This window comes from Grus americana, chromosome 2 (genome assembly GCF_028858705.1).
Source record: "Grus americana isolate bGruAme1 chromosome 2, bGruAme1.mat, whole genome shotgun sequence".
NCBI classification, from domain to species: Eukaryota; Metazoa; Chordata; class Aves; order Gruiformes; family Gruidae; genus Grus; species Grus americana.
The window spans coordinates 91,300,436-91,312,690 of NC_072853.1; the positions used below are offsets into that span (position 1 = coordinate 91,300,436).

The 12,255-nt window shown below is 40.8% G+C and overlaps 1 protein-coding gene across 1 annotated transcript in view; it reads right to left on the bottom strand.

Annotated features, from left to right (window-relative positions):
• Positions 1-1,432: 1,432 nt before the first annotated feature.
• BCL2 (BCL2 apoptosis regulator) overlaps positions 1,433-12,255 on the bottom strand; it is a 96,855-nt gene continuing 86,032 nt past the window's right edge. Inside the window, exon 2 of the mRNA XM_054817671.1 lies at positions 1,433-6,264. Within this exon, the coding sequence (XP_054673646.1) occupies positions 6,130-6,264 (135 nt within the window). The 3' untranslated portion in view covers positions 1,433-6,129. The remainder of the gene's footprint in view (positions 6,265-12,255) is intronic.

A 12,255-nucleotide genomic window follows, 5' to 3' on the forward strand; every position in this document is an offset into this window, starting at 1 on the left:
ATAGAAGAGCCTCGCTGCACTTTCCACAAGACATCAGACGTGTGGGACAGCAGAATAGGTGACACTGTCCTCAGGTCCTGAAGCGTAAGGTACACCTGTGGACTGTACTTCACACAGCAGCAGTTTATCAAACCTGGGTTATTGCATCTCCATGCACGGAGACCTTTGAAGAAAGCTCGTGAACAGTGGTTCTTTGCAGCCTTTTCTGAAGGCTTCCACTCTAGAGAACCAATCCAGAGTGGAGCTCTTTGGGGTTGTGTCTGTAGACGTGATTCTGGCTGCTCTTCTGGCGGGATCCAGAGAAAGAAGAAATGCAGTAACAGAACGTAAGTGTTTGAACGTAAGCTATTTGCCGTCCTTTGTTAGCTGCCGGCAGCACAGATACTTCTTATGCATGGCTTTAGCGCCTAATTCACACTGTATTTATAGAAAGTTCCTACTGGTCCTCTTCCAAGGACTGGATGTAGTAGTCCTGCTTAGAAGTGATTTTTTTCCCATTTGGAGTGCGCAATACTCAACGAACCTACTTGGGAAGAGTGACATGTGAGTGGAAGGACTTACTAAATCTGTGATCCTAGGCAGTGGGAGCTGTGGTAAGAGACGCTTAGACTAAACCAGGGTCTTCAAACAATCTCACTTGAGGTGTTTGCTTGCAGACCTTCAGCTCTGACAGTTGTAGTGAGCATGATGGGGTGCTGTGAGAGGTAGGTAGACTATGAAATGTTAAGCACCTGATTAACCAGTCTCCTAACAGTCAAAGCAAGGAGCAAACTCTTCCACCTTCTGTCGTCATGGTCCAGACAGACCAAGAACCCACCTCAGCTACTCTGAGTATCACCTCAACACTGGCCTGATGAGCAGCCTGTGGAGACTGATCTGTTAGACCCTCAAAGATGAATTTTATAAATACGTTCTTGCACAGAGCCCCCTTGGTTTAATAGGAATGTGGTATGAGTGCAAGTCACCACCCACATCTTTTATGCATGTTGATATTAGCTTGAAAAATATCACAAAATTAAAAAAAATCATACATGTAAAACTTTATGTGCCTCTGTTGCATAAACCTCAAAGATGTGAGGGTTTTTTAAAGCATCTCTACCACCATGAAGTTTAGAAAAGTTTTGTTCTTGTTGTTGGAGTTTTTTGTTTGTTTTGTTTGGTGTATTTTTTTAGGAAATTTTCATTACCATAATTCCAGGGTCTATAGCTTTACAAAAATCATCAAATATTTTAGATTCAGAGGAAAAAAATCCATCACGTGGGTAAGTAATATTTCTGCAGTGTCACTGTGGCTTGCAGTTAATAGTGAGCAGAACATGTCAATAGAGCTATGAGGAAGGAAACATGTTTCATTTATGGGATTACACTCAAAATGTTTGAGTAGTTATTTATCAACAAATCCTAAACAATGCAAATGCAAAACAGGTAACTCACAGTGTGCTTTATTATTTTGTCACAATATTAACTAGACAGACTTGGAAAGTTTAATGGCAGCATGTTCTTATAACATTTTAAAGACAAAGAACAACATAATCATATTAAATGATGATAAACTGACAAACTACATTACCATACATACATCATCCAAAGGTACTGGATAAACAATATCTGCTTATGTACATTTATGCTGGTGATAATTAAAATTCAAATATTCAGAAGAAAAAGAAAAAATATGCTATTTAAATTATAAAAATATACAGTTTTTGTGAGGCATTCTTAATGCTGTATAACTTTTTGAAAAATATTTCATTGTGTGATGAAGCTGCATTAACTTAGTATACGCGTGTGAATTAAAACAAATACAGATTAAATTGGCTCTTTTGTCTTCCTTGTATTTAGGCTGGTTTGAAAGTTAGATAGGCATGAAAAGCAAAGCTGGGCTTTTGCAATGAGAAAGAATTTTTATACTCATAAATCAAAAGATGTTTAATTTTTTGTATAGCACTGAGCCAGTAACTCGTAATACAAATGAATCATTTTGCTAGCTTGTTTAAAGATAGATAGAGGGGAAAAAAAGATAGGCTTTAAACATGCTACTTCACTATACTTTTATTTAGTAGGACACCTAGGTTTGTGGAGTGCAGGTGCACAGCTAACCACAGTGTCATGCTTCAGGGTCCTTACGTATAGCTGACTCCCACTGCCTCAGCTGGGGAGACTGTGTGCGTGCAAGGATTGGGGGTACCCGGCCTGTATGTTTTGAACTGTATCACCTTGGTGTTTTCTTTGCACATCTGGTTTCAGAGAAACATATATCTATATTTTTTTTTTCTTCATAATTGTTCCTTATTAGTGCAACCCTACTCAGGCTGTGTAATTCCCAATCGCAACAGCAAACTGATGAACTTATATAGTGATGGGATAATTTTATAGTAATTTACTAAAAATTTTGTAATTGAAAATTTTTAGTAATTGTAGTCATGTAGTGCACACATTTGTAACTGGTTTTAGTTAAAAGTAATTTTCAGACCATCTTGGGTGAACTCCTGCATCATATGAAACTCGAGGTTTTCTTACATACCAATGTCATTCTCCATATCTTCCACTCCCCCTCCTTATCTGTATATTCTCTGTTATCTCGACAGCCCCATTACTCCTTTGGTGGATCCAGTGCTTGTTCTATTAAGAAATGTCCTCTGTGTCAGCTCCAATTTCAGAATACTTAATTTGCACATTTTTTTTTCCTTGTTTTTCCATCTGTTACTAAAGTTACTGATCTATAACAGATCTTAGGTGATCTTACAGATTCATTCTTTTTCAGAAGCAAAATATTTTCCTTCATTATTTTCTTAATAAAGAGAGTGGAAAAAAAATTAATGACAAATAATTGCATACAGCAAAATCCAGTATTTCTCTTAAATTCCCACGGATTTCCTGTTTTGCAAAAGACTGCCTTCAGAATTAACAAAGTTTTATAGTGAAGAATAATTGTGGGGGGTCTCTGTAATCTGTTACTCTGCCCTTACATCATCCTTTTTCAAAAGAAAGGATGAGAGATGAACAAATGCCACGTAACAGTCATCTTTAACCAGGGAGATATTTCAGTGATCTCCGTTTCCCTCCACTTCTTGACCTCTTCCTTTGTTGTCCCCTGATCTTCCACACATAACCACTTTCAGAAAGCGTCCCTCTTTTTTTATGTTTTGCTTTTACAACTTGGATGCACTGGGAGTGGTCAGCTGTGTGTGCATACATAGTGACAGAGGATGGATTTTCACTGAAGCATAGTCTTGGAGCATGGACGTCTATAAGGCATTTTGTGGGAGAAAAAAATCTTATGTGAAAGAGTAATGAAGAATAGGAAAGACAGGAATTATTGCAAAAGAAATGCAGGAGTGAGAGGAGAGGATTTTATTAAAGAAGTTCAAGCTTTTATATACATTCAATGTTTCTAATATGTTTCTTAATAAATGTATTATCAACTACCATTATGCCTAATGCAGCCACAATACTGTACTATTCTGCAGTCAGGATGGGAAAACTCCATTAGCTCTTTAATAAAATAAAATCATCAACAGTCATCATGACTCTTCTTTTTGTTTGCTATTAACTAATACACTGGGAAGTCCAGTGAGTAGACACAACAGAACACAAAATCCTCAGTATTTATTTAAATGTGTATCATGTGTCTTCTTCATATTATTTCTAAAGCAGCTTTAAAAAATTTTTGCCATTGGAAGGTATTAAAAAATAAAACCCATTCAAATTATCCTGGTAGTATAGCAGCACTGGAATTGATAGTTACTCTTTTACTACTTTTGACAATGTAAACCTTTAATAAAATAAACAATATTGAAACAATTTGAGGTCTAATAGTTTGTGAACTTCAATGGGTGTATGGGCACAAATTGAAACGAAGACTTGATTGTGAAATGAAACATTACGTCGATAGCAGCCAATTCCAGTTTTGAAATTGGCCGCAGAGAAAATCAGCTTGGAAGCTGAAAAAAAAACAAATCACCAAACCAAAGCCCACACTCAATCCACAATATTCGGTTGCTCCCATTTCAGATATTTTTCAGACGAATCCTACACGAGCATGCCCACTTCCGACAGAAGCACTCTAAAACCATTGCAGGTGCTTTTTGTTTGATGGTGGGATTTTTCACTTTTCTTTAATCAAGCATAGTTTAGATCACATTTTTGTGTTCTTAGAAGCATTTCCTTTCTATGTTTCTATAAAATTAAAAGTAATTTCAAATTTGAAATGTAAGTTCAGTCCATCTTTGCTCATACAAAGTGTAGGCGCCACGACTAAATAGCAGTAAAAATGCTGAGATGTACAACTCTTAAAAACAACGAACAAACAAAAAAGCAGCTTTGAAGACACAACATCAACTACAGCCTTAACATTGAACATATTACATTCCAAAGTTAATGGAGATATTTTGCATATAATGCCACAAAGTTATTCGACTGAAATCTTGAGGTTGAACCTACAGTTTATTCATTGTATTTTTTACACTCTTAGAGCACTTACGTATTGTAAGGTACATTTTAGCCAGGGCTTTGCAACCTTTTATGTCTGGATGTCCATTTACCCACAAATCCCAGATTTCAAAAGTTTCATAGAAAATATAGTAGAGCTTGACTTAAAACATTGGAAGCTGGGCATTTCCACGCCTCGGGGCAGCCCGTGGGACACGCTTCGGACTCTTCGGCTTCGTTGGGACTCCTGGCCCCCTCCGAGCGCATGGAAAGCCCCACTCTAAAATTCATTGACACATCTGGTTTCAGAGCACCGGTCTGTTTATAAAACTGTATACTGAGTACTCGGCATTAACTTTACTTGAGTCGCATTTTGTAACATGAGCAGATGATTTCACGCCGCCCCTTTTCCTCCACCCTGTTTTCACTCGGAACGACAGTAGGCACCTGCGCGATTGAGGCGTCAAAGAGTCTCTGTCCAGAGAGAGGATTTGGATTTACTTCATCAGCTTTTCTTCTGTAGACAGTCTTAGGAAATTATTAGCATGAAATAATTTTGAGGGCGAGGGGCAGGAGGATAAAGCTCACTTTCTTTTCCTGTTATGAAAATGAACTTGATTTTGGTGTCCAGTTTGATAAACAAGGATAGTCAGAGCTAATCTGTAACTCAGCTGAGGTCTGCTTCTTGCCAAATAAAATTAAGATCTTTTTCAACTTTCAGGGATTTAGAGACCACATCTAATTGGTTTCAACCCCCTGGAGGAACTCAGTAAGTAAACAGGATTAGTTGCAGATATGAGCCCACTAAAGAAGTGGGACACAGGTCAGGTCTTCAGACTCCAGCTCTGCTCTGTCGAAGCAGGCACTTAAGGTCTCCTGATGTTTCTGTGTCAGTAGCCGCAAAAAACGTTTTACTGCTGAGAAAATCATTGGAACGGCAATTTCCTGCAAGCCCCAAAGCTTTAACTTCACACTTCTATTTAAAAAAAAAAAAAAAAAAGTATTTGAGTTGACATGTATTAAGGTATTATGATTATGACGTGATGGCACAACTGGTAACTTGAAAACGCGTGTTTACAAGGCGTAGGCAATCATATTTCCAACCGTTCTCCTGCAGGGATAGCCAGGTGTCCTTCAAGAAGCTGCCGTCCTGACTCCCCCAGTATGTACCATGTTGAATCGTTTACTCCGTCAGTTCTTGCCAGCAGGACAGGGTGAGAACTTTGTTCATTCTGACCTTGTCTTTCAGATCCCTCACAGCTATCCAGAAAAATGCAAGGAAAATCAACACAATTACGCAGCCTTTAGCAGCTCAAGTAACTGCCCTTGTAAGTGTAAGCAGGTAGGTCTTTGTCAGTATATTTGCTCTTCAGAGATAAAATAATCTAGCCAACTGCATTAATTAAAAAAAAAAAAAAAAGAAAAGACTTTGGGGCTCATTAAAGTTAAGAATAACAACATGACGTGATGACAGATACAACTTGCAGAGTTTCTGAAAATGGCAGGTTAAAATGTAAATATCTTTTAATAAATAATTTTCCTGCAATGTAAAAATAAATGACATTTCCTTTGGCAGTAATAGCTGATTTAATCTTTAGCTGGGAAGTTGTTTTGCTCATAAAATATCATTGTGCTACAGAAAAAAAAATATTATTTTGTTGTTTTGAAAGACTTTTGTAATCCATGATAAACTGGGTGACTCTACTTATGTCCGAGATAAGCGCCAAGAGTGATGCAAGCTCCCACCAGAACTAGACTCAGGATAGTCTTCAGAGAGATCCAGGAGAAATCAAACAAAGGCCTCATACTGTTGCCATACAACTCCACGAAGGCATCCTAGAAAGGGAAATAAAGGAATATCAGAATCGCAGTAACTTCTTCAGAGAGGGAGGGCAGTTTCTTCACGCCTAATAGTTGTCCAGCAATCACACCAGCACAAAAAAACCCCACACAGGCCTATTAAAATAGCAATTTGGGAGCTATGTTTTTGTGTGGTGCTTAGCACAAAGTTCTCCTGCTTATTTCTTTACCAATATTGCTACAATTACTTACGGTCATGACTTCTGCTTTCGGCATGCCCAGTCTAACCGAAAATACGGGAGCATTTTTAAATAAGAGTACCACCATTTTGGCTCCTGAATGTTCTATATACAAACATACGCAAAGGAGGTAAATGGACCTTCATTCTCCAAACCTTTCAATGGGACATGGGGCATCCGTATGGCTGGTTGGCTTCGCTGAAAATAAGACAGTATTTATTTGGTTCCCTTGGGATGGGTTCAGAAGACTACGTGTAGTCGCCAGAGATGTTTCTTCCATATGAACTAAAGCAGTTAGGGTTGTGTTACGCCTTTGACCATCTTTCACGATTGTCACCAAAAGGGTGGACACCTTGGTCCTTTGCTCCTGCTAATCATACCTTGGATGTGGCAATGGTCTGGCTTGGAGGGTCTGTTGGGCCAACTAGCTGATCTGATAGAAGAGTAACCCAGCCCTCCCTAAAAAAGAGATGTATTTCCATGGGATCGTCTTGTCAGTCTGACTTGCCCTCCAGGCTACAGCCACGACATTCAGCTCGAGGAAGAGGAGGGGAAGCATACGCTGATGCCACTTCTAGTGGCTGCCCACAAGTCACCTGGCATGAGGTGTAGGGGAAGTCCTCTCCCTCAGCCCAGCCCAAACCACCCTGGGTTTCTTCTTTGAGCTGTAGTCCTCCGTGTATGGAGAGCTGTTTGGTAAAGCTGCTCCGGGCAAGTCTGGAGGTGTGTGTAGGCACCAAACTGAAAGGCTGCTAAAGTAGTAAAGATAAAGTTTTTGTGACGTGTAAATACAGTGGGATTTGACTGGGCTAGTGATCAGTTTGGTGACACTCTGCGCATAATGCCTTTCTTTCAACCTGAAATTCCTGAAAACATGAAGCTTCAGAGCATGCCTGAGAGATAGGTAAATCATACCATGTGGCATGAAAGCAGTAAATAGCGAAGCTGAATGACTTCAAAAATATGACAAAACTGATAGCATCATTTAGGACGACTCTTTTACTGTGCAGCCAATGGAGGTTTGCTCCCAAACTACTGAGATGATAAACCATGAAATAGCTAACACAGGGGTTTCCATCTCTACCTCTCTTACTCTAGGCTTCCCATTTTATGTAGAAGTAAACACTCTCTATTTATGTTATAGTGCCTTTAGCTGTTTTGAAATGTTACTATGCTATGACGTAACCTGCCTTCTAAAAATGCATATATGTTATGGATTACAGCAGGAATTAAGGAGAGCAAGGTCTCTGCTATTAATAGAAACCTTCCAGTCAAGTGAATTCTCCATAAATTCTGTACATTATATTAGCCTCCATCATTAGGCTTCTCTGGTTATTGTCAGAATAAGAATGTTTGTGGTTTTACCACGAGAGGGCGTGTAAGGTTTTTTTAATATTTTGCCATTTTGACTCCCGATCACTAGACACTGAGACAGACTCAAATAAATAACAGGTATTTACTTCCAAAATACCTCTTTACGTTAAGTAATATCGGTGCATGCTGTAGGTAAGAGTGGATGTGTCAATAACAGAATAGCTATAGGCTTTGGCCAACAGATTGACCTGAAAATACATTTTCCTCCTGCTATTTCTCAATGCTTGTTCCTCCAGGCAATCATTTTCAAACTTGGGTTTCCAAAGGTATATTCTTAAGTGAAAGCAGCTTAACCTTTGGGGGAAATGTTTTAATGCAAACTCTTAATTCCAGAGAAAATTTGGCAACTTTTGCTTAGCTGCCTGGTTTTTGAAATAGACATTTGCAAACTCTGGCCTTAATATTCTGCTGTGCTGTTGCAGAGCTGAAAAAGCAAACTCGGTTTGCTGTGCAGCTCTTTGGAAAGCTGCTTTTATTTCTCCTTAAGGCTATGAAGTAACACAATATCCTAAAATGTTACAGACTGGGCTAAATCCTGTTGTCGCCAGTGCAGACTCACTGACTTCCATGGGAGCTTTGTCTGTATAGGGAGTTCAAGATCAGGCCTTATAAAAATACAACAAGGGTAAAGTTCAACACTTGGTGATATTATTAAGGGTGAAAAAGAAAGGAAATGAAAAAAAAACCAAAACAACCAAACATGGAAATGCAAGTCATGTGAAAGCATTTTAACATTAAGATTTCCACGGTTTCTTTCTGTGGGCAAGGGCTCACTTCTGTATATTCATGACAGCCCATGCATACACAGTATTAATGTCAAAATGAGCGTATTTTCTGCCTCCCTTCTATCCCAGCTTAGGAACATTCCTCCCAGTTTGTCCAGGAGACCATTTCTAATGATTCGGTAGAGCTCCTGGTACTGGGCAGGAAAATGGATTGAGGGTTACAGTAAAACTTGAAGACAAGGCAAAAATATGGCATAACCTATGGCTCAGAAGAGGAATGTTAACAAAAAATGTGCAGCATGCAGTACTTTTTCACCGGAGATTATTACAACAATAACATGAACCCAACCTAATGGTGCCTGCACTATATATTACAAGTAGCTCTTTATGATCGTTCCCCCTCCCCTTCTCAAACATCCTGATTAGGCCTATTTCCGAAGCTTGTTTGAACAGCCTGTCACTATTTGTTTAAGTTTCAAACCTGTTTTAAATAAACACATGTCCATTTTATGTACTAAAACAAGGAGGGGGGCGGGGTGGGAGTTGGGGGGAAGTATGACCCATTGCTGAAAACTATTTTAGCACAAAGAGAACCCTAAACAGAACCCTAACTGTTTCATAAGGTTTGTCTCCTTCTGTAAACCCATGTATTTGTCACTGGATTTTTGTCACCTAAACCAGTCTGTTTAAAATAAAAGAATCTCTGCTAAAACAAATAAGATTAGGAAAATTGCTTGAAACACTTGATGTCCTCTGAAAAGCACTCTTTATACTGAAAGCGAGGGTCACCTTGGCAAACAGACTGAGGCAAGTTCTGGCTTGGTCAACCTTTCTGGAAGTCTTACACAATTGGAAAGAAAATGTTGTAGGCCTTGCTTTTAAGACCTACCTACTCAAAATTTAGTGGGAAGTTATATCCTGGATGTAAAATTATATCGGGGCAGTTAAAAATTATATGGAAAAGAACTCTTCATTCAGCTCTGTAAATTTTGTTAAAAGTAATTTCTTTAGAAGCTTTTATTAAGTCAAATCAGCCCATCGCTGGTTTACTATGCAACTTTACGTTGACTGTTTCTGTGAAGCAAGAAAGGTGGCAGCGAGGAAGGGAAAGATGCTGTGCCGAAGCTCCTCTTGGCGCCGGAGCACCCGGGATGCCTGCCTCGCCGACCTGGGCAGGCGAGGCAGAGTGCCCCGAGGGCACCCCGCGCTGCCCTCTTCCCTGACGAACGATATGCAGGGAACTATATGCCTGCTCCTGGACGGAGTTCCTGGGATTTGCGGGGAGCCCAGAGCAAAAGCGGAGTTTGTCACTCTTGGAGGATTAGGAGGCGTAATAGTGCACTGAGTCAGGGCAGCCTCAAAACAAAGCGTCCGGATCACACTACCCCACTCTTCTGCTGGCCCAAATTCGACAGCTCTGATCCAAGAAACAAATGTCATCTTTAATTACACAGGCATTCTGTGCTTGCGCATTGAGCCGAGTTTATTCAGTCTCGGTCCTTTTGCAGCTCAGCCTTCGCCCCGGCTCGAGAGGCAAGGCATGGCTTCTCGGCCGCAGAGAAGCACATACTTCCCATGGGCTGAGCCCAGCGAAGCGTTACGGATCCGACGGCTCCTTACTGAAAATACGGAGAGGGAGCAGGCAGTTTCAGCCTGGCATTTCTGACTGAGGGGGCGGTGGGGAGAGCAAACACGAGGAAGTAAAGGCTTCCTTTTTCTACCTGAATCAAACAGCTGGTGAGGAAGTGACTTTATTTCCCTCGTTATCATTGGGTTGGCAGGATATCCTCTTGAGCCACATTGTATTGAATGAAGAGCCAGTGAGACTTCCATTTTACTGAACGGGAATTGCCTCGCGGCTATTTTATGCTGCCCTCTCCGTGACTCCAAAACAAACAAACAAACACACGCTAGGTCCCGGCTTTTGAAGAAACCTGCTTGGGTCTGAACGAGGTGGCTTTGCCACCCGGTACGGGGCAGGCGAGGGAATGCCATAAGCTCTGATGCCAAGGTTTAGCAGCTGAATGACTTTTCCCTCACCCCTGCCTCCATACAAACGACATAAATTGTCATAAAAGCTTACGTTCCCAAATGGTAACTCATTTCAGAAAGACGTTGGGGGGGAGGGAGGGAGGGAGCAGACAGAGCTGGTTAAATCATCCCATGTTTTCTATGCAGTGAAACCTCATTAAAATGTCATCTTGAAGCTAACGAGAAAAGTTCTTGGAACACAAAAAATAGACAACTCTGTAGCTGTTCTTTTCCCAAAGAGTTTATGGGTCTTTTATGCAAGCCTAAGTCGTGAGTGCATGCAAATAAGGACAGCTCAGACCTTGACTGTGTTGTGCTGAGGTGTGGTGTTTCATGAGGTCGGTATCTTCAGAGAGGCCGATATCTTTTTACGCCTGGGAGTGCCAAGACGCTGGCAGCCCAGCCAGGTGCACGTTATCGAATTATAATGGGAAGGAAAAGAAGGTGTCACCACACAAACCCTGCTGACCTCGGGTGGGGAACCTGCCTGGGGAGTGGCTTTGGCACGTGCACCCCGATCAAATCCCCATCCAGATTTTTCTTTTTTTCCTCCCTCACCTTTGGGTCTACTCCGAATCCTCTGTTTCCACAATGTCCAATATAGTCTTAGGTCTGCAGCTGATGTGCTAGTTGCTGGCTGCATAACCTTTTTTTCCTCCAGTGATATCTGAGGTTTCTGACTTTGGACAAAACTGGTTCTCATCATAGTGGTCTTGCCTAACTTCTTTGTTCCTCATCCTTGCTATCTATTTGTATAAATTCTAGCATCGGTGAGCCTGTGATCTTGGAGGCGTATATTGCAGGCCCTAGTCTTGCCAGGCTCTCACTGAAGTCTGCGTGAATTGAAATCAGTGGAAATATTATTTGCATAAGGCTGACTAAACATGGCACTCAGATGGAGGCATCTAAGGAGCCCGGACTAACCGTGGGTAGGTTTGTTCAGGAAAACTGATGTATATGCTTAGAAATATAAAAATGTGGGTGGTTATAATAACGGGCATGACTATTCCTCCTGTGCACATTCCCGGAGAGTGACCCTGCTGGCAGGCAGATTGCCTCTGGACCTCTGCAAGATGAAGGATAAAACAAGGCTTTGAAGAAAGGTCAAGCCATCTCTTTAAACACGGAACTGCTAAGGTGTTGATCATCCAGCTTGCATGGAAATCCATGCCATGTTCAGACTAGGCTGCATTCTTGTTAAACCAAGTCAGCATGAGAAATGTTTCAGTAATTTAGTCTTGGCATCTCTACTTAATTCACTTAGACGTGGCTCTGCAATATGCAAAAGCCCAGACCTAGTGGAGGCTGACTTTTTTTCTTATTCCTGGAAAGGCCCACACTAAAATGAGGTATTTCTGGCATCAGCGTAACAGCTGTAATGTCACTACAGAAACTAGCTGGTGGTATTTAATGGGTGCCGCTTCTGAGGGAGCAATATTAGCATTATGAGAGAAAGAAGGCCTAGACAAAATCCTCGACGTTCAAACAACGTGGTCAAAACTGCTCTACTCAATCCTTCACAATTTTCTTTTGTGGGTTGATAGTCCTATTCGACTAATTTGCTGTTTGTTAGCATCAATATTTAGCAGTCTTAGTTTTATTTTCCGAAGCTGCCCTACTTAGCTAGAGTGCTAGAAGCTGTGTGTAGCTCGTACCTA